At 26.8% G+C, this 21389-nt stretch overlaps 13 protein-coding genes and 1 pseudogene across 13 annotated transcripts, besides 1 other annotated feature; 9 read left to right on the top strand and 5 right to left on the bottom strand.

Moving 5' to 3' along the window:
• The first annotated feature begins 355 nt into the window (after positions 1 to 355).
• Positions 356 to 1236: a repeat region.
• Positions 1237 to 1394: 158 nt separating this feature from the next.
• Positions 1395 to 3500, top strand: EHI_169700 (cysteinyl-tRNA synthetase, putative; the record flags this gene model as incomplete). Its single annotated transcript, XM_645294.1, has 1 exon — positions 1395 to 3500. The coding sequence occupies one exon, from the start codon at positions 1395 to 1397 to the stop codon at positions 3498 to 3500; it is 2106 nt and encodes a 701-aa protein (XP_650386.1).
• A 35-nt stretch (positions 3501 to 3535) lies between these two features.
• Positions 3536 to 4282, bottom strand: EHI_169690 (ribonuclease, putative; the record flags this gene model as incomplete). Its single annotated transcript, XM_645293.1, has 1 exon — positions 3536 to 4282. One exon carries the CDS (start codon positions 4280 to 4282, stop codon positions 3536 to 3538), a length of 747 nt encoding a protein of 248 aa, XP_650385.1.
• Positions 4283 to 4427: 145 nt separating this feature from the next.
• On the top strand, positions 4428 to 5597 carry EHI_169680 (uncharacterized protein; the record flags this gene model as incomplete). The annotated part of the gene is made up of 1 exon (XM_645292.1): positions 4428 to 5597. The coding sequence occupies one exon, from the start codon at positions 4428 to 4430 to the stop codon at positions 5595 to 5597; it is 1170 nt and encodes a 389-aa protein (XP_650384.1).
• Positions 5598 to 5812: 215 nt separating this feature from the next.
• Positions 5813 to 8883, top strand: EHI_169670 (uncharacterized protein; the record flags this gene model as incomplete). Its single annotated transcript, XM_645291.1, has 3 exons — positions 5813 to 6772; positions 6925 to 7392; positions 7720 to 8883. 3 exons carry the CDS (start codon positions 5813 to 5815, stop codon positions 8881 to 8883), a joined length of 2592 nt encoding a protein of 863 aa, XP_650383.1.
• Positions 8884 to 9004: 121 nt separating this feature from the next.
• EHI_169660 (lipid phosphate phosphatase, putative) lies at positions 9005 to 10120 on the top strand (the record flags this gene model as incomplete). The annotated part of the gene is made up of 1 exon (XM_645290.1): positions 9005 to 10120. One exon carries the CDS (start codon positions 9005 to 9007, stop codon positions 10118 to 10120), a length of 1116 nt encoding a protein of 371 aa, XP_650382.1.
• Positions 10121 to 10181: 61 nt separating this feature from the next.
• Positions 10182 to 11072, bottom strand: EHI_169650 (uncharacterized protein; the record flags this gene model as incomplete). Its single annotated transcript, XM_645289.1, has 1 exon — positions 10182 to 11072. The coding sequence occupies one exon, from the start codon at positions 11070 to 11072 to the stop codon at positions 10182 to 10184; it is 891 nt and encodes a 296-aa protein (XP_650381.1).
• Positions 11073 to 11368: 296 nt separating this feature from the next.
• On the bottom strand, positions 11369 to 12289 carry EHI_169640 (uncharacterized protein; the record flags this gene model as incomplete). The annotated part of the gene is made up of 2 exons (XM_645288.1): positions 11369 to 11508; positions 11560 to 12289. 2 exons carry the CDS (start codon positions 12287 to 12289, stop codon positions 11369 to 11371), a joined length of 870 nt encoding a protein of 289 aa, XP_650380.1.
• An 88-nt stretch (positions 12290 to 12377) lies between these two features.
• On the top strand, positions 12378 to 14006 carry EHI_169630 (DEAD/DEAH box helicase, putative; the record flags this gene model as incomplete). The annotated part of the gene is made up of 1 exon (XM_645287.1): positions 12378 to 14006. One exon carries the CDS (start codon positions 12378 to 12380, stop codon positions 14004 to 14006), a length of 1629 nt encoding a protein of 542 aa, XP_650379.1.
• A 265-nt stretch (positions 14007 to 14271) lies between these two features.
• EHI_169620 (uncharacterized protein) lies at positions 14272 to 14904 on the top strand (the record flags this gene model as incomplete). The annotated part of the gene is made up of 1 exon (XM_645286.1): positions 14272 to 14904. One exon carries the CDS (start codon positions 14272 to 14274, stop codon positions 14902 to 14904), a length of 633 nt encoding a protein of 210 aa, XP_650378.1.
• An 81-nt stretch (positions 14905 to 14985) lies between these two features.
• On the bottom strand, positions 14986 to 17583 carry EHI_169610 (protein kinase domain containing protein; the record flags this gene model as incomplete). The annotated part of the gene is made up of 1 exon (XM_645285.1): positions 14986 to 17583. One exon carries the CDS (start codon positions 17581 to 17583, stop codon positions 14986 to 14988), a length of 2598 nt encoding a protein of 865 aa, XP_650377.1.
• Positions 17584 to 17691: 108 nt separating this feature from the next.
• On the bottom strand, positions 17692 to 18045 carry EHI_169600 (uncharacterized protein; the record flags this gene model as incomplete). Its single annotated transcript, XM_645284.2, has 1 exon — positions 17692 to 18045. The coding sequence occupies one exon, from the start codon at positions 18043 to 18045 to the stop codon at positions 17692 to 17694; it is 354 nt and encodes a 117-aa protein (XP_650376.2).
• A 192-nt stretch (positions 18046 to 18237) lies between these two features.
• EHI_169590 (scavenger mRNA decapping enzyme, putative) lies at positions 18238 to 19148 on the top strand (the record flags this gene model as incomplete). The annotated part of the gene is made up of 2 exons (XM_645283.1): positions 18238 to 18319; positions 18367 to 19148. The coding sequence occupies 2 exons, from the start codon at positions 18238 to 18240 to the stop codon at positions 19146 to 19148; spliced, it is 864 nt and encodes a 287-aa protein (XP_650375.1).
• A 168-nt stretch (positions 19149 to 19316) lies between these two features.
• On the top strand, positions 19317 to 20547 carry EHI_169580 (nucleoside transporter, putative). The gene has a single exon (XM_645282.2). It carries the CDS (start codon positions 19386 to 19388, stop codon positions 20523 to 20525), a length of 1140 nt encoding a protein of 379 aa, XP_650374.2. The 5' UTR covers positions 19317 to 19385; the 3' UTR covers positions 20526 to 20547.
• Positions 20548 to 20761: 214 nt separating this feature from the next.
• The window catches only part of EHI_169470, a 735-nt pseudogene continuing 107 nt past the window's right edge, over positions 20762 to 21389 (top strand).

The raw sequence follows: 21389 nt of genomic DNA, 5'->3' as shown, positions 1-21389 counted from the left end.
TTTCTACTGTATATTTGGTGATGTAATTTAAAAACATTAAATAAATTAAATGAATTTTTATTTAAATTTATTTTCAATAATTTAATATAAGATATGATTGTTTATATTTTAAATAAATAATAATTTAAATAAAATGAATAATTAATGTAATAATTAATATAAGAAATATGAAAGTTAAATAATATTTTATTCAATGAAATATTAATTATTTACCATTCTTTTTATTTCATTTCATTTAAATTACATTATTCTCATTAATACTCATTTCATTACTTGATTAATATTAATTATCAATTAATTTGAAAATACAACAAACAATCATTCTTTCATATTTCTTCATCTTCTTTTATTCAAAAGACCCTTTTCCAATGCAGGAAATACAACAAATTTTAATGCCATAGTTATTGTGTAAAACCTTTGAGTTTTATAAATAAAACCAAACAAGTCATAGAAAATTCAATGTCATATAAAAAAAAGAAGTGTCAATAGCAATAAATGGCATAACAATAATAATAATAGTAAATGAAATATCAAAGGAAAAATGGATTAGAAGAAGAAAGACACAAAGAGACACAAATAAGAAACAAGATAAATACAATAACAATAAAAGTTATACAAATAACAAATATAAACGAATAACAATAAATGATATACAAGAAAGAATAAAAAGAATAAGAAGTGAATGGAATAAAGGAGAGTATGAAGAAATACTCAAAAAGTAAGAAGGTAAAAGGAAAAGATAGTATAATATTCTTCAAGAAGTATATTCAATCAAAAAGAAAAGATAATTGAAAACACTAAAGAAGAAAATGAAGAAAAGACGAAAGACATTGAAGAAAAAGATATTAAAATAATTGAAGAAAGAATTAAAAACAAAAAACCAATTAAAGAAATGAATGATAGATGTAAAATTACAATAATAATAAATAACAAAGAAAGTATAATGAAAATACAAGAAATATAACAAAAAAAAATAAAGAAGAAATATTCACACTTCAAAATCAAATTAATGAATTAAAAGAAAAGTTAAAGAATACAGTATGAAAAGAATGGAAGAAGAACAAGTCATTTCAGATGAAATGATAGAAAAAGAAATAGTTAGAAAAGAATTTGAGAAAGAAATGACAGAAATGAAAACACAAATTAAAAAGATTCAAACGAATTACGAAGAAATGAAGAAATAAAATGAAAAACTATTTGAATAATAAAAATAAGAATAAAATAAATAAAAAAGTATTTTAATTTGTTAAATTACTTGAATATTTTTATTATTATTTTTAATAAAAAAAATACTTTCATTTTATTTTTTATAATTATATTTTAACTGAAAAATAAAAACCCTTTTTTGTTTTTAAGAAAATTTTTTTTTGTTTTTAGTTTTAACTAAATTAATAATGACTGAAACACTCAAGGTTCATAACACTCTTAAAAGAGATGGTCTTGATAACTTTGTTTGCAATGGACCAATTAGATGGTATTGTTGTGGTCCAACTGTTTATGATGATAGTCACCTTGGACATGCAAGAACATATCTTTCTACTGATATTTTTAGAAGAATATTAGAAGATTATTTTGGTTATCAAGTAATTCAATGTATGAACATTACTGATGTTGATGATAAAATTATTCTCAAAGCAAGAAAAAATCTTTTAATTTCTAAATATTGTACTGCTACACCAAAAGTTACTGCTGATACAATTAAAATGATGAAAGAAGCATGGAATGAGCATAAAGAAAATATTGAAAAACAAATGAATGAAACAAAAGATGCTGCTATGTTATCGTTATTTAAGTCTCAAAAAGAAGAATATGAAAAAGTCTTTCCAACACTTGATTCATTTAATGGACAAAACACCGCTGAAGTTTTTGCTCGTATGACTGATGTTATTGGTAAATATCTTGATGTTAGACAAAAAGAGACTGTTGATCCAATAGAAATGAAGGAAGCTGCTAGAATCCATGCAAGAAAATATGAAGAACTTTTCTTTGCTGATTGTGATGCTCTTGGAATTAGAAGACCAGATGTTATTTCTCGTGTTACTGAATTTATTCCAGAAGTTATTGCTTTTATTCAAAAAATTATTGATAATGGTTATGCATATGAATCAAATGGAAGTGTTTATTTTGACACAGCCTCTTTTAGAAAGGCTGGAATGACATATGGAAGATTAGAACCATGGAGTGTCGGTGACGTAGATGCCCCAGCTGATGGAGAGAAACATAACAAAAATGATTTTGCATTATGGAAGAAATCAAAAGCAGGTGAACCAAGTTGGGAAAGTCAATGGGGTCCAGGAAGACCAGGTTGGCATATTGAATGTAGTGCTATGGCTTCAAATGTTTTTGGAGATACTTTAGATATCCATTCAGGAGGAGAAGATCTTAAATTCCCACATCATGAAAATGAATTAGCACAGTCAGAAGCATATTTTAATAAAAAAGAAAGTTGGGTACGATATTTCCTTCATACTGGACATCTTCATATTAATGGACTTAAAATGTCTAAGTCACTTAAAAACTTTATTACTATCAAACAAGCTCTTGAAAAATATAGTGCAAGGCAATTAAGAATATTATTCTTGATGCAATCATGGGATGCAGTTATTAATTTCTCTGATTCTGCTTTAGATGAAGCTATTTCTAAAGAAAAAACTATTGTTGAATTCTTTGCAACTATGCATAGTGCTTTGAATGCACCATTAAAAGGATCTCCTCTTGATGCTAAGGATAGAGACTTTTTAACTACTCTTGAAACAAGAAGAAAAGGTATTCATACTGCATTATGTAATAATTTTGATACAGCTACAGCTATGAACCATCTCTTTGCTTTAATTCGTAAATGTAATGAATATTTATCATCAACTTCAAGTACATTATTATTAAGATCAGCTTTATATTATATTCAAAAAATGTTAAAAGTATTTGGTATTGAAGAAAAACAAGTATCATCATCATCTGATAATGCACCATTATTAGATACATGGTGTTTATTTAGAACAGAAGTTAGAAAAGAAGCTATTAAATCTAAAAATACAAATATATTGAATTTATGTGATAAAGTTAGAGATGAAGATTTACCAAAAGTCGGTGTACGTGTTGAAGATGATGGTAAAACTGCTTGGAAATTAGGAAATCCTGAAGAAATTCTTGCTTCTATTGAAGAAAAGAAAAAAGTTGCTCGTGAACAAGCATTTAAAAAGAAACAAAGTAAAAGAGCTGATTTAGTTAAAAAGATTAGTAATTACAAGAGTTGGGCTTCAGATCCAAATGATTTATTTAAGGAATATCCAAAACCAGAAAATGGAATTATTCCTACTGTTGGACTTGATGGTAAACCAATTGGAAAGAAACAAGGACAAAAATTAGAGAAATTATATAAGGCTGCTGTTAAGAATAATGAATTATATAAAGCTGAATTAGCTAAAGACTCAGAATTTTTAAGTAAATTAGAAGAACAAGTCCATCAACTTGATAAAGAAATTGAAGAAATGAAGAATTAATTGAATTCTTTTAAAAAAATATTTATTTTTTAAAATCAATAAAGACAATTTGAGTTAATGGTATAGTTAGGGAATTTTGGAAAGATAATAGAATTGTTACATGTCTCTAAATATCTAAAAGAAATGTCACAATCAAAAATTTTTGGATGAGAACGTCTATTAAATGAGGGAATATCACTACATAATCGAAACTCATCAAAAAAATTCCCAAAACAAAATAATAACGGATTAGCACCATAAATCTCTTTAAATAAAGAACGTATATATTCCTTTGAATATTGAGTTATTGAGTCATCTTTAATACCTTTTTCTTTCATTATTTTCCATGAATTTGTTTTATTTGCAATACTTAATGCAATATCAGCAAAATACTGAGGACCATCTTCTCCATGGGATATTGATGGAATACATGTACCATGCTTTAAATATTCATAATTAAAAAATGAACATTGTTTTAATCCAGGCCAATAATAACGTAGATTTGCTAATAACCATTCATGACTTTGAACGTATTGAGTAATTTCTTCATTTTTCCAATAAGTAAAACAACATTCAGGATAAGTACTTTCTGTTTTTTGTGGCCAAAATCCATGAATAGTAAAACCTTCATTAATCTGAGTGATAGAATGACAAGATTGATCCATACAAAATGTTCCTGGCCAAGATTGAACAAAATAAGCAAAAGTAGATTTTTGTGGGAATGATGTATTAACACAAATTGAAGAAGAAATAAAATCATAACAAAGAATAGGAGTAATGAAAAATAAAAATAAAAATAACATTTTGAATGAATTAGCAGTTCTATTATCAGTTTTGTGCCAATCAAAAAGTTGAATTTTCAAGTGATAATTTAAACGAAATTTAAATATTTTTCTTTCTTTTTTTTTAAAAAAAGAAAAAATAAAGAACCTTCAATTGACTAATTCAATGTTCAATATAGATTCATTAGCTGTTCTTCCTTTTGATATGTTTCATCCATTATGTCAAAAGATAGATAAAACAATTTTAAAGTTTATTAGAATGGCATACGAAAAACAAAAAATTGAAGAACCACCAAAAACTTTGTTCATTCAACCAGATACAAATATTTGTTATCTCAATCTCGTTTCTCCTCATCACGAAGCTACACCTGAAGCTTATTATTCAACATATGTTAAAGGATATTCAAATGTTAGTTTTAGTACTTATCCAGTATTAAATGGTGAAAAATTTGGTAAACCAATTGCTGATTGTACTACAGCAAATATTTATAAAGATTGTGCTGTATTTTGTATTGCTGATGGATGCGGAATGGGAAAAAGGCCAGCAACTTCTGCACATGTTGCCTGTGAAAAATTTACTGAATATGTTTCTGTAGAAATTCCAAAAACAAAAACACTTGCCAAAGCACAAAAAATAATTGTGGAGGCAATTGCTTATGTCCAAACTGCAATTTTACAAACCCAAGAATTATCTACAGATGCTGGACTAACAACATTTCTTGGGATAGTAGTTTTAAGAACTGGAACAAGTTTTGCGTGTATGTATTGTAATATTGGTGATTGTCGAGCACTTGTTATTGATCCTAGAACGGCAGTAGTAAATGAATTAATTGATGATTATTCAGGAAGGGTTGATGTTAAAACAACTGGAGGAAGGCTTGGACCAGTAGAAGGTGACTATCCTGAGTTAGATAATTTTAAATGTGGAATTAAATTTTGTAGTGCAGGAAGTGTTATAGCATTAATGACAGATGGTGTATGTGATAATTTTGATATTAAAACATATTATCAAACTCCTAAAGAATGTGGTTTAAGTGGATTAGAATGGAGTGATGATAACGAAGAGCATTGGGAAAAAAGGAAAGAAGTATTTTATTCATCATTTTTGAGTTTGTTTTTTAATGACTCATTAGAAGAACTTTGTTTTAATTTGTATAATTTTATTATACAAAAAACAAAACGAGCAAGAGAATGTAAAGTAAAAAAAATTGAAACATTTGTTGGAGGTAAAATGGACCATTCCACATTTGCCTGTTTTAGACTTGATGATACGCTTTTTACTGAAAAAATAGTTATGAAGAAAAAGATGAAAATACCAGACGATTTAAAAGTATGAATAAACAAATACAATGTAATTGAATTTGAATATTATTAATTTGTTATATTTTTTCTATTCCAAAATGAAGATAAAATTAAAATAAAATTGAAATACCATTTATAGTAACATTAATATATTTAAAGTACTTAATAGTTTACAATACTCTGTTTTTAGTCTTTTTTAATTTTCTGAACTTTACTATATAAAGAGAACTCAATATTATTAGGTTTCAAATGAAGTCATTACTTAAGAAGAATATTAAACAAGATTATACTATTGAATTTAAACAGATATCTGGTATTGGAGTACCTGAAGGTACTGAAGTTATCCTAAAGTGGAGAAGAGGTGAAAAGAAAGAAAATAAAGGATCTATTGAAAAGGCTCAAGTCCATGGTAGTAATGTTCTTTACTCTCCTGTTCAAACTGTAAATATCCATTGTACTTTATTCCTTACTAAGAATGGTTATGAAGAAAAAGGACTTGAAGTTTCTCTTCATTCTATTGGTAAAAAAGGAAAAGAGCTTTGTAAAGGATATGTTGACTTAGCACATTACGCTGACTTAAATGGTGTTGGTAAAGATATTTCTCTTCCTCTAAAAGGAAAAGTTCCAGCCACAGTTGATATGAAAATTACTTCTCTTATTGGTGAAGCTGGTGGAAGTTCTGATGAAACAGAAGTTCTTCATATGAATCAGTCATCTAATATTGCTGCTACTACAGACATTCATGAATTACTTGTACAACAAGTTGATAAAAAGAATCATGAGATTAAAAAAGAAGAAAAAATTGAAAAAGAAGAGAATGAAGCTGAAGAGTCAAAGAAAGATAATATTGATGAAGAAAAAGAAGAAGAAGAACTTGTTGAAAAACAAAGAAAACAAAAAGAAATTCAAGAACAAGAAGAAGCTGCAAGACAAAAACAATTAGAAGAACAACAAAAAGAAGCAGCTACTTCAAGTGATAAATCTAAAGAAAAAACAGATAAGGCAAAAGAAAAGAGTTTATTTGCAGCATCAATGTCTGATGTTAAAATTAAAGGTAAAAAAGATAAGGATAAGAAAAAATTCAAACAAGAAGACATTGACAAAGCTGTTGAGCAAGCTCTTGCAGAAAAAAAACAAAAACATCATAAAAAAGTTGCTGCTTTAAAAGCTCAAATAGAAGCTCTTAAAGCTGAAAAAGATAAAGAAATAGTTTGTTTAATTTTGAATATACTCCTCTAATAACTAATCTCTTTAATCAATCAATTCTCTTGCCATAACAATATAACAAATTCTATTATCTACACACACTCATTTCTTTCATAATAATAAATAATTTGAATTATGACACTAATCATTTATAGGAAGATGCAGTTAAAGAAAAAGATATTCAAATTGAAGAATTGAATAAGAAAGTTCAAGAAGAAACAAAAGAAAAAGAAGAGGCTAAAGCTTCTTTAGCAATTTCAGTTGCTGCTGAAGCTACACTTAAAGCAGAAGTTGAAAAGAAAGATCAAGAATTAAAGAATAAGGGTGAAGAATTAGAAAAAGAAAAAGAAGAACAAGCAAAGAAAATTGAAGAAATTCAAAAAGAGAAAGAAGAACAAACAAAGAAGGTAGAAGAATTAGAAGGAGAAAAGAATAACGAAAAACAAAAGGTAGAAGAATTAGAAAAGAAAGTTAATGATTCTGAGAAAGAGAATAATGAATTAAAAGGTCAACTTAAAGACTTACAAAAGAAATTAGAAGAAACTGAAAAGAATGCTGCTGCAGGTTCTGAAGAGTTATTGAAACAAAAGAATGAAGAAATAGACAATATTAAAAAAGAAAAAGTTTGTTTTTTTATTATATATATGAGGTGAGTAGTGTGTGTTAATGAGTTTTGAGGATTGTCTTGAGTTATTTATTTTGAGTGTTTAATGAGTTATTATTGTTTGAGTTGTTGAGGGGAGAATATTTGATAATTAATATTATTTGATAATAATAAAATTTTATTATCATTTAGTCTTCTTGTTGTAGATTGTTACATGTTAACAAATATCAGCTATTCTTTATTAGAAGTTAATATAAATCAAAGAATAGCTTATTATTGTTAATCAAATATTCTTATGAGTAAGTTAGTTCTTTAGAGGAGTAAACATTTAATAACTTATTTGTAGGAAGTTTTGTCTAAAGAAAACAAACAATTAAAAGAACAAATTTCTAGTGCTGAAGAAAATTCAAATAGTATTATAGAAAATGAAAAGAAGGAGAAAGAAGATTTGAAACATCAAAATGAAGAATTAAAACAACAAATTGAAGAACTTAAAGAAGAGAATAATAAAAAAGAAAGAGAATTAGCAGAAAAAGAAGTTGTTATTGTTTCACTTCAAAAATCATCTGAAGAAGTTAATAAAAAAGATAAATCATCCTCTTCTTCCTCAGATGAAGAGGAGAATGAGAAAAAAGAGAATGGAAAGTTAATTAAAAAGTTAATGATTAGATATTCCAAATATAATAATAAATATGAAAATAATATTCCTTCTTTAGCAAATGAAATTAAAGTATTATTAAAAGGAAATAATGAAATTATTGAACTTGATCATTTAAAGAGTGTTGGAGATAATACTTTTGATAATGCATTATATATGTTATTAACATTTGCAAATCTTTCAAATAATTATATTGTTAAAAAAGTTGAACGTGATGGTAGTCTTAATACTCAACTTCTTGATCTTGAATATTTCTTCTTTATTAAGGTTATTGTTGCTTCTACTATGAAACTTAATGGTTTTCTTGAAAGTATGATGAAAGATAATCAATGTTTTGAAAGAAGAAAAGCAGCTGAATTTGAACAAGTAACTGCTGGTTATGTTCCAAAATATTTAAGTGATATTTTGAATAAACTTGAGTCTATGGGTATTAAAGAAGAATTAGTACAACAATTAATGAAACAAATTGTAAGTTATATTGCAATTCATGTTATTGAACTTCTTATAGAAAATGATAAGTTAGTTAATTGTGCTAAAGGACTTCAATTAAAATTCTTCTTTAGTATTATGGAAGCTGAAATGTCTGATATTAAAAAATTAAGTCCTTACAGAAAATACATTCAACCAGCAATTGAAGTAAGTGGATTATTGGTATTAGATCACTCAGCAGATAAATTTGACTATCAAGGATTAAAACAAACCCTTCCACATTTGACTGGAAGTACTATTTATGCTATTCTTTCAAGATTTAAGTCGGATAACTTGAATCATCAATCTATTGACCAATCTATTTTAAGCAAAATAGAAAAAGATGACGCACCTTTCCCATCTGCTCTAGATTTAATTGAATAAATGAAGTTTTCTTAGTAATTATGTTTTTTGTCAATCATATCATTTTTCTTCATACAATCTTTATTGACAAATGAAAACCCTATTATTTTATTAGTCAAAATTTAGTTCTTTGGTTTTGTAGATGATTGTTATTTGTGCTGAACTACGTAAAATTATTGCACAATTTGTGCATAACACAATTCCATTTGTTGCTTCTCTTCAAAAAAAAAGAAATTGGATAACTGATTGTTTCTTTTTGTTCATTACTCTTGTTGCAGGAACTGGTATATATGCCGCTGTTCTCCCAACAATTATATTATTTTATCCACACCCAGACTATGTTATGACAGTTATTGCGATTACTTTTACTTGTTGTTTTAATATTCTTGTTGGTAATTTCATTAAAAATTTATTTGGCTTACCTAGACCTTATGGAGAGGGTTTATGGGCTCCAGTTCCTGAAAAAGATTTTGGATTTCCCAGTACACACACTATTAACGCAATTGCCAATACAGGATTTGTTGTATTTGCTTTAACTGACAGTATTCAATATCGTATAATTTTTATAATATATGTTGTTTGTGTTTCTTTTAGTAGAATGTATATGGGAGTTCATAGTCCTGCTGATGTTTGTTGTGGAATGTTATTTGGATTTATTCATCTTATATTTATGGTAAATTTTTATCAAACGGTTATGTATATTCATTCATTACCATTAATGCTTCCTATATTCTTTATGATTCATGTTGTTATTCTTATTTTAATGCCAAGATGTAAAGAATATAATCCAACACCAAGAAGAACTGCAATGATATGTGGATGTGTATTTGCTGCTTCAGTAGTAATGTCATTTGATATGCAAACACTCACTACACATATTCTTCCAATGAAAGAATATATTATTTATCAAATACATAGACTTCCAAAGTTTATATTTGAATATATTGTTGCTATATCAATATGTTTGAGTTTATTTGGAACTATTGGATTTATTTTACCAAATATTATTATGAAGTCAGTTGAAAAAAGTGCAAAAATTAATAACCTTCTTCGTAGAATAGAACAATTTTGTTGTAAATATCGAATTCATTGTTTAAAAGATAATATTAATGAATATGAATGTGATAAAACCATGTTAAAATATACAGCTGAAATTCCACTTGCATATTTTTCAGGTTTTGTTGGTGGATTTTGTGTAGTTTATGTTGCACCAAAAGTTATTCTTGCAATGAACCCTGAAATGATACTTCCAAACTAACAAATTATTTTTTTCATTTAAAATTAATTCAATTTGAATCAATAATTATAAATAATTCTAATTATATTGTTTCGTCATTATCAAGTAAGTTAGCATCTTCAACTTCATCATAATTTTCTGTTAAAAATCTTTCAGTTTCTTTTTTAAACATAGAACGTTCACTTTCACCTAATTCTTCCCCATGTATTTGAGCAATTTTTGAATATAACATATCTTTACCAAGTTCTGCATAAGTACGAACACCTAAAGAATATTTTATTGTTTTTGATCCATTATCATTTTGAATAATAATCCTTCTTAAATACCCTTGTTTTGTTAATACTTTATCAATAAAAAATTCTAATGACGGTTGTTCTGGAACAGAACATATGTCTAACGTTCTTAAATATTGAACTAAAACTTCTTGAAATATTGCTTCTCCATTAAGCATTGTTAATGAAAGTATTATAAATGTGATTGATTGTTGAATAATCATAGAATTAGTCATTCCTTCTACTGCATATGTCTTTGGTTCTTCAATTTCTTGAATTCCATCAAGAAGAATGTAAACAGATTTTCCTGAATTACCACTTTTAATTTCTTTTAATTCAAATCCAAATTGTTTTTTTAGTCTATTAGAGGCTTCTTCCATACAACTTTTAAATGTATTTCTTGGACTTATTTTGTATTTTGCAAAAACAGTTTTTGAAATGTCATCACGTGTTAATATTTTCTTTGACACTTGATAAGCCAATACCTTTCTCATTATATCATTTACTAATAAATTAGTTTCTTCAGGTGTAAGATCACCTTTTTTTGATTGAGTCGCAATCTTTTGACTTCTTTGTGTTCTTTCGAATTTGTCAGATGGTTTTTTTGGTGAGATTTTTTCTACATCTGAATCACTATCATTAAGTAAAAGATCTGAATCTTCAAATTGATGATTATTCTTCTTTCTTTGTTGATGACTCATGAAAATAAATATTTATTTAGTATTTCTTTTTTATGTTTTTCTTTTTTTTTTCTTTTTTGTTTAAGAATTATGTAAACCCTTATTATTTATTATAGTTTTATTATAATATTATTTACTATACTTATAGTATATTTAAGAATTAGGTTATCTCAATTTATTCACTTCGCTCTGCAGAAATAACTACTTAGTAGTTAGCTATTTCTTTATTTTATTGTTGCGAAGAAGATATTTTGGCTTTGGTGACACATGGTTCTTTAACAAATGTTGTCAATCAAGTCAGCAAATTAAGAATAGTTTTAATTATTTTGTTTTTCTTTTAGAAAGAGATAATAATCAAATATTGATTGTTGAGATATGATTAGTTTGCTTTGAGGTTCTTCTTCCTTTTTTTCAAATAAAAACGTTGTTACAACTTCACTTACATCCTCTTCTAATTCTAACATTTAATTAAGATGAAAGTTTTATATTAAAATTAAATAAGACAAACGTTCGTTCCATAGATATACATTAGTGTCATCACAACAATACCATTTATTTTGTATTTTAACATAACTCCTACAATGACCATTATCATATCCATTTATATGAGTTATCATTGACTTGAGAGAATATTGTGTTTTGTTATATATAATTTCTCTATTTTGAGAAATACTTTTTGTTTGTTTCTCTATTTTGTTATTTACTATTTTGATGTTCTCAACACTTATAATGAGGTATTGAGGAGAATTTAATGACTTTAATTTAACATTAACCGTTCTTCCACAAGAACAATGAAATTCTCTAAATAATGATGAATAGAGTTGTGTGGATAAATCAAGTTGAATACCATTATTTCTAATTAGCAATACAGGCTCTTTTGAAATAACTGTATCAGTTTTTCCACATTCACAATTAATATCACATTGTAAAGACATTTCATAATAATTGCACTGTTCACACTGTTCTAATATTTGTACAAGAAATTCATTAGGATCTCCATACTGTGGATTATAACAATCAAGGAAATAAAACGTATTAATACTTTGAAGAGTAGTATTTATTAAATCAACAAAAAGTAAGCGGATTCTTTGTATTATTTCATTATTTGGAGGGTTAAAAGATAAATAAGAAACAAAAGACTTCATTGAAAATAAAAGTTGAATACAGCTATTGACATAACATCCATTATAAGAATTATTAACAAGACCAATTGGTGGAACTCTTTCAGATAATTCCATTATCAAATGATGTTAATAACATTAGATTGTTTCATATTTTTTCATTTACTTAGGGTTTGAAAAAACAGTTCAAATCAAAAAGTTTGTCATGTCAAAAAGAACAGCTCGTGAAGCATTCCCTGAAGAATATGAAGAAGAAAATGAAGAAGAAAATGAAAATATAGAAAATGAAGAAGAAAATGAAGAAGAAAATGAAGAAGAAAATGAAGAAGAAAATGAAGAAAAACAAGAGCGTACAAATAAAGAAGAAATAAATCAAAATAAAACAAAAAGTAAAGAAGAAAACGAAGAAAAAACTAAAGGAACCACATCATCATTTTTAACTGACATTGAATATAAGTCATTAAACCTTTCAGAAGAAATTCAAAAAGCACTTGAAGAAGCAGGATATACTAAAATGACTACAATTCAAGCAAGGTCAATTCCATTATTATTAATGGGAAAAGATATTATGGCAAAAGCTAGAACTGGTTCAGGTAAGACTTTAGCATTTTTAATTCCTATAGTTGAAATTTTAAATAAAATCCATTTCCAAACAAGAAATGGAACAGGTGCTATCATTATTTCACCAACTAGAGAACTTGCTATTCAAACATTTGATGTACTTGAAAAAATATTAGCTCATTCAGAAAGAACAAGAACATTAATTATTGGTGGAAGTAGTAAAAAAAAGGAAGAAGAAGCTTTAAAAAAAGGTGCTTCAATTGTTGTTGCAACACCAGGTAGATTATTAGATCATATTATTAATACTAAATGTTTTATTTACAGAAATTTAAAGTGTTTAGTAATTGATGAAGCTGATAGAATTATGGAAGTTGGATTTGAAGAAGAAATGAGACAAATATTAAATAGATTACCAAAGAATAGACAAACAATGTTATTTAGTGCTACTCAATCAGAAAAAGTTGATGATATTGCTAATATTTCATTAAAACAACCTGTTGTTATTAATGTTGAAAGTCAATCAACAATATCCACATCAAGTAAATTAGAACAAGGGTATGTTCTTATTGAAGCAAAAGATAGATTTAGATTATTATATACATTTTTAAGAAAGAATAAAAATAAAAAAACAATTGTTTTTATGTCTTCATGTAAAGCTGTTAAATTTTATAGTGATTTATTGAATTATATTGACATACCAGTTAAAGCACTTCATGGACAATTAGATCAAGATAAAAGAACAAAAGTATTTTTTGAATTTTGTAAAGCAAAAGAAGCTATTTTAATTACCACTGATATTGCTGCTCGTGGATTGGATATTCCTGCTGTTGATTGGATTATTCAAGTTGACCTTCCTGATTCACCAAAAGACTATATTCATAGAGTGGGTAGAACAGCTCGTGCAGATACTAAAGGACGTGCACTTTTATTTGTTCAACCTTGTGAAATACGTATTTTAGAATATTTAAAAGGAGAAAAGATTCCATTGACTCAATATGAAGTTCCTGAAAAAAAAATTGCTAATATTCAAAGAGAATTAGAAAAGTTAGTTGAAAAAAATTATTATTTAAATACTGAAGCAAAAGATGGGTATAAGGCTTATATTATGGCATATAACAGTCGTTCATTGAAAGATGTATTCAATGTAAATGATCTTGACATTGGAGGACTTGCACTTTCATTTGGACTAACAAATCCACCAAAAGTTCAATTAAATATACTTAAAGCACCAAAGAGTAGTACTCGATTTGAAAAGAAACGACAACTTAAATGATTGATTTTAGACTGAAAGTTTAGTTAATAATATTTCAATCAATTTTCTTTTTTCTATCAATTCTTTTTATTCAGAAAAATAAAGAAAAACTTAGAAAGTTATCTTAAAAAATTTTGATGGAGAATAGTCTTATTAAATATTTTATATTGTTTATCATTAGTTTAATTATTTGTTACATATTATACACTCCTTCTACTCTTAATTCTATTACAGGTTTAGATGAGTTTGTGTTATTAATACTTTAAATATTAAAAAAAATGTTTTAATGGATAGAAATGTATTTGTTCAACTTTATCAGCCTACTCTTCAAACAATTCAATCTCTAGTAAATTCTAATATTTCTTTTATAAAACTTATATTCATATCATTATCAGTTCATTTACGATTACCTCAAGATATTGAATCTTCATTAGTTGATATGTTATTTGCTTATAAATACGGTAAAGTGTATGCCTTTTGTATTTCAGTAATCATACATACTTTATCAGAAATTATTTTATTTTCTGTAATGTATTATTTATCAAAAATTTTATCTTCTTTTATTCCTAAACTTCAGCAAGTTCATTCATTTTCTTCTAAATTTTGGCCTTATTTTAGTAATGTTACATTATTCTCAATTTTTGTTCCAATTCTTCCTATCAGAATTTGTTGTGTATTATTTGGTTTAATTGGATTACCAATATTTTCATATGCTTTGGCTCAACTTCTTTCAGTATTACCACAAACTTATTTAAATATGAATTTAGGTGAAAGAATGACTGAAGTTGAATCAATTCGTTTTGAAAGTGATATTGTATTTCTTGTCTTATTATTATTTGCTTTAGGATTTTCATTAACAATTACCATTACTTTTACAGTCAAAAATTTCTTTGAAGATAAACAAGATAAGAATGAATAAATTGAACGTTTTAGTTTTAAGAAGCATTATGTTCTCTCTTAAAATAAAAAAAATAGAATATTAAATATTAAATAAATTAATTTAATGAACATTACTCAGAGTTTCAATAATATCATTTATTGCAGGTCTTCTAAATGGGTCTTCGTCCCATCCTTCTTCACATAATTGTTTGAGTTTTTCATTTTTAACCAAATCAACATCAGGTCTTGTCCCATTTAAAATTTCTCCTATTAATGAAGTCATAAAAGTAAATGATTCAAAAGGATGTTTGAATGTTAATATTTCCCAAATAACAATAGAAAATGAATAAATGTCTGATGACCTTGTTGGTGGTTCATTTTGAATAATTTCAGGTGCACACCATATAGGATTATCTACTTGAGAAACATAATGAGAATCATATTCTGAACATAACCCAAAATCACATAATACACATCTTATTGGGTTTTTTTTGATTAACACATTAGGTGATTTAATGTCTCTGTGAATAAATCCATTTTTATGTAAAACTTCTATTCCATGAGCAAGGTCAAGAATTAGAGACAATTGAATCTCTTCAGAAAATGGGGTTGATTGTTCATCAATATATTTGTAGAGATTTCCTCCTTCACAAAATTCATAATAAAGTGTCATATCTTCAATTGAGAATGAAACTAACTCTAATATCCATTGACATTTACACCTTTCAGAGACTTTAATTTCATTTACAAATTGAGTATAATTTAACATAAATGATTCTTTGGAATCTCCTTTGAATAATACTTTAGCAATAATTTCTTGTTGAGTATCATTTCTTATTGTTTTATATATTTCAGAATAACCACCTTCATTAATTTTTAATTTGTTTCCAACTTGAATTGGTTTCATTTCTCTCATATATATCTCATATACAAAATCAGGGAAACATTCAATCATAGTTATAATATGTTTACATTTAAAATTAATTTCTTCGTGTCTTACTGAATCTAAACTAAATTGCATTGGTGTAAATATTCCTTTATGAAGGCACTTTGGGCAGAAACAAAATCTTTTCTGAGGTGGGGCTGTATTTTGCAAAAGATGATATAGTCTATTTATACATTTGATAACTGACATATAAACAGCATAACTTGTTACCATAGTTCTTAGATGAAATGAAATTGTTTTCTCTGTTTTTTCTACAAGACAATATCCTTTTTGGTTCCATTCATTAATTTCAAGAATAACAAAATCTTCTGATTTTGCAATGATCTTATCTCCATTTAATAATAAACTAGCTACAACAGCCCCACCACTTTTTTTTGGAAATGGTGTTTCAAATTTTCTAGCAATTTCAAGTTCATTATCATAATGTTTTTTACTCCAATGGAGTTCTATCAAATCAGGTGTTTTAATAAATCTAAAGCAAAGAAAATGTTTTGGAAGTTCAATATTTGATAGTTCACAATGAGTCTGTTTTTCTATTATTTGTAAGAAACTATTTTGGTTAAGAATTGCGTTAATGTGATTAACTTGTTTAAAGGCATATGATAATTGTCTTTTTTCTTGAAATATTTTAGCTTCAGTTGATTCAAATCTAGTTTCTTCTTCTTCATTGAATATTATTTGAGTTGATCTTATATACTTTTCAACCAATGCTTCACTTCTATTCTTTTTAACAGTTTCATCGTCTAGAATAAAAATATCATTTATGACAGCAAAATGATAAAAAATCAAAAATGCCACTTGTTCATATTCTTTACCATAATCTTGAAAAACTGAAGAAACATCAGCAAAACTTCCTCTGAAACACGAATTTCTAGCTCTGTCATAAATGTCACGATAAATCCATGGTTTGACTAATATTTTATTGAGAAATTCTAATTTCGGATAGTTCAAACTTCTGAATGGGGATTTCCTGAATGAGTATAAAATTCCATATTCATGTAATAATTTTAAGACTTTTGATTTAAATGATTGTGGTTTATTGTTTATACATAATAAAGAAAATAGTTGTTGTTCAGTGATATAAAAAATATCACTAATAAATGTTAAACAAGTCATAACACTATTCTTCAATTCTACAGAAACTCTTTTCCATTCCATCTCTCTTTTAATTTTGCTTTTAGCAATAAATCCACATATTTTTTCTACATCAGATTTAGTGATTTCTCGAAGGATAGGAATTTTACAAATGTCACATTCAAATTTTTGTTTAATTAAAGAAGGAGAAGATAAAGATCCACTCTGACTATATTTTTTTTCTGTTAATTTAATTTGAAATGTGCTTTGAGAATTAACCTTCGTTTGTTTTAATTCAAAACCTTCAATTTCATTTTCAATAAAGTCTTTTATTTCAGAATATTTTTTCTTTTCAGAGTCACTGATAATAATAACTAATAATGGTTGTTCTATTTGAGCTTGTCTAAATAATTCTAATTGTGTTCTAATTTTATCTTCTAAATTAGAATCTGATAAGGGACAGAGTAGAATATGTTGTTGTTTTTTTGCAAATAAAGAAGGGATTGTACTTGAAACAGGAGCCAATTGGAAAGGAATAACTATACCATTTTTCAATACAATAGTATTTTGAACTCTTTGAATTTGAGACAGTGGCTCTACTACTTTCCAAAATAGGTCATAAAGCTTCTTATGAGAATGGAACGTAATTCTGAATAAATCCATAGCAGGTGGTACTTGTTGGCCACTTTCTTCTGACATGTTGAAATAGAATGCAAGTTTTGATTCTATTTTTTTGGTTTGGATAAACAAATCTATTTATATTAAACTAAAAATAAATAACCTTAATCTTCTAGAAGAATTTATGAATTAACATAAGTTGATCTTTGAGCAAAGTGTAGTGTCAACTGTTTCATTGTTTTGAACAGCATTTAATACTTTAACATAAATTTCTTGTGCAATTACAAAACAGTAATGATGTGGTAATTCTCTTGAAAAGATAGTACAAAAGTCAAGAATCTTCTTATTCAAATTCTCTACTGTCTCTCCTTTAGTTATATAATCAAGTGCTATTCCTACAAATGACTCACAAATTTTACAAGTAGCGATATTTCCTATTCCTCCAAGTGGTTTAAAACTTTTTTGAGAAATAAATTCTTCACAAATTGGTTTTGGAATATTATCAGGACATTCAATAGCAAATTCTTTTGATTTAGCTTCCATTTTAGAAACTATGTTAACTTGTTTAGAAGAAACAAGAGAAATAAAAAGAATAACATCGAATATATTCATAAACCTGTTGAATCGAATGAATTTTTAGTTAAGATTTTTTTATTTTTTATTTTATCTTTTTAAATCTCAATTTTTCTTTAAAATCTTGTTATCATAATAAACTCTTAAAATTTTATTTCTTTCATGCAACAACTAGAAGTTATAAATGAATTTCTTGATACAAAATCAATTGTTATATCAGAAAATGATGAACAAAAACCTACTAGTTTGCTATATTCTTATATCTTAAATAAAAAAGTATTAAATGTTTAGTTTATTTTATATCCAAACAACCATTTTGTGAATCAGAAGGACAAAATGTTATTGAAGAAATAGAAAAAAACCCTGAAAAAGGATTAATTATGACAAACGATAAATATAAAAAATATCAGATTGAAGTTCCAATTGAAAGAAATATTACTACCTCTTATTCTGTTGATGTTATTTCTCCTGCAACACAACATGATATTGAAAAAAATAAACCACAAAAATATGAGTTATTTACTGAAACACCTCAAATATTCAATTCAATTACTCTACCATTCATTAATTCTATTCCATCCTCAGAATTTCAATGGATTTATAATATTCTGAATGGTACAGCTGAACAAAACAATGTACTAATTAATGATGATGACTATGTTTCTCTACTTGATATGAAATGGGATCGTCAAAATCTTAATCAAGTTTATGGGTTAGTATTAGTAAGAGATCATTCAATTCATTCATTACGTGCTTTAAATCAAAACCATATACAGTTATTAGAAAGAATAGAAAAAACAACAATGAAAATATTAACAAATAAATATGGATTAAAAGAAAATGAAATTATTACATTTGTTCATTATGTTCCATCATTTTGGCATTTCCACATTCATTTTTGTACTATTCATTCTCCACTATTTCAGTCATTAAACTCAGTTATTGGACGTGCCATTCCGTTAGTTGATATCATTCAAAATCTAAAAATGAATGGAAATTATTATCAAACAATAAATATTGGACTTCGGCTAAATACAGTTCATCCACTTTACAAACTGTTTAAAAGTAAATGATTTATTTTATTTCCTTTTTGAGCTAGATTTGTTTTAAATGAGAAACAAAATAGAAAGAAAACCCTAAAAAAAGAACAATAAAGAATATCAACGAATACTACTTAACAATTTATTTCGATAAAATTAAATCTTATTATTCATTTAATCATTCAAATGAACTTTGGTAACCAAAAATTAACTTTGTTCCAAAATATCTTAACTGTCATTTTCTTCTTTTTCTTTGGAAGTTCATATTTAATGTTCTACAATACTTTATTGAATGTAGGAGATTTATTGGCTACTCATTTTACTTATGACTTGAGTTATATGTCAACATTTCCTTTGTTCTACAATTGGTTCAATTTTTTAATTGCTATTATTATGACATACCTTGCTAGTTCATTAAAAAGTTTCCCACATAACATCTTAGCTCATACCAGTTTCATTTTACATATTCTTTTATTTGTTATCACCCCATTTGCCCTTGTTTTTATTGAAGGAAATGCTGCAGGATTCTGGGTTATGATTTGTATTTCAACTTTTAATGGATTACCAACTCCAATAAATTCTTCTGTGTTTATGGGATTATCAGGAATGTTCAGTAACATCCATAGTGCAATTTATTTCATTGGTATGGCTGCTGGTGGATTAATTTCATCACTTCTTAGAATGTTGAGCAATGCTATTTTCAAAGGAAAACCTGATAATGATTATTTCCTTACTTTTTATATGAATGGTGTTGTATTACTTATTAGTTATGCCATGTACATGTATATGTATTTCTGCATTCCTTTAACTAAAGAACTTTATTCCCAAAGTAACCAAAAAGAAGAGTCTGTTACTCTTCTTACTTGTGAAGGTGAATCTAAAAGCGGTATTAAAGGATTCTTCCGTGTATTCAAGAAAATGTTTATTAACCTCTTCTCCATTGGATTCATTTTCTTTGTTACTCTTTCTATTTTCCCAGGATTCTTCACTGCAACATCTTATGATGAAAGTACTATTAATCAATCAACAACAGTCATGATTAATACATTTATATTTATGTTAGGTGATCTTCTTAGTCGATTTGCTGTTTATATACCAATTCCATGGAATAAATGGCCAATTCTTGGACTTTCAGTTGTACGTGTTGTGTTCTATATTCCTGTTTTCATTTATTATTACGAAGTATATGACAATCCATTTGTTATGTTTGCAATTATGTTATTATTCTCATTCTCCAATGGTTATGTCTCTGCATGGGCTATCCAAATTGCTTATAAAGATGTTGATCCAAATGATATGAAAATTGCAGGCAATTTAGTCATGGTGGCAATGAATGTTGGACTTTCAATTGGAGGAACTTTATTATTCATTATGAGCAGTACTTTACCAACGGCTGGATCAAGTTCTTAAACTAAATTATTTTTTTCTTTCTAATCTTCCAAAAAAAAATCTTATTTTGAAACACAAAAATTGAAACTTCAAAGATATAAATAAATAAAATTTCCTTAATATTTCAGGATATTAGGATGAATTTCAAACAAGAATATTTAAGGTTAAATAAAATGACAGATATTAATAACGTGTCGACACATAATTTGATTTATTAAAACCTTAGAATTTCTTAAAATATCATTTCATTTTTACAAATGGCTGCTAAGACTGTTAACTATAAAGAACTTGGACTTTGTAATCACAAAGAAATGTTTGAACATGCTATTAAAGGAGGATTTGCTGTTCCAGGTTTTAACTTCAATAACCTTGAACAAATGCAAGCTATTATTCAAGCATGTACTGAAGCTAAATCACCAGTTATTCTTCAAGTATCAAAAGGAGCACGTGAATATGCTAATGCTACTCTTTTGAGAAATCTTGCTAAAGGAGCTGTTGAATATTCAAAAGAAATTGATCCAGAACATAAAGGTGTTCCAATTTCACTTAACCTTGACCATGGAGCTAACTTCCAAATTTGTAAAGAATGTGTAGATAACGGATTCTCTAATGTTATGATTGATGGATCAGCACTTCCATATGAAGAGAATGTTAAATTAACAAAACAAGTTGTTGAATATGCACATAAATTTGGAGTTACTGTTGAAGGAGAACTTGGAGTTCTTTCAGGAGTTGAAGATGATGTTGCAGCAGCAGAACATGTATTTACTGATCCAAAGGATGTTGAAGCATTTGTTAAAGACACAGGAGTAGATGCACTTGCTATTTCAATTGGAACATCACATGGAGCATACAAATTCAAACCAGGAATGCATCCAAGAATTA

The sequence above is a fragment of the Entamoeba histolytica genome, genomic scaffold, assembly GCF_000208925.1.
Source record: "Entamoeba histolytica HM-1:IMSS scf_1104750518847 genomic scaffold, whole genome shotgun sequence".
NCBI classification, from domain to species: Eukaryota; Evosea; order Mastigamoebida; family Endamoebidae; genus Entamoeba; species Entamoeba histolytica.
This window is presented reverse-complemented; position numbering and strand designations above follow the sequence as displayed.

Coding starts and splice junctions, on each gene's coding strand:
- EHI_169580 (XM_645282.2), top strand. CDS start 19,386: ATGTTCTACAATACTTTATTGAATGTAGGAGATTTATTGGCTACTCAT.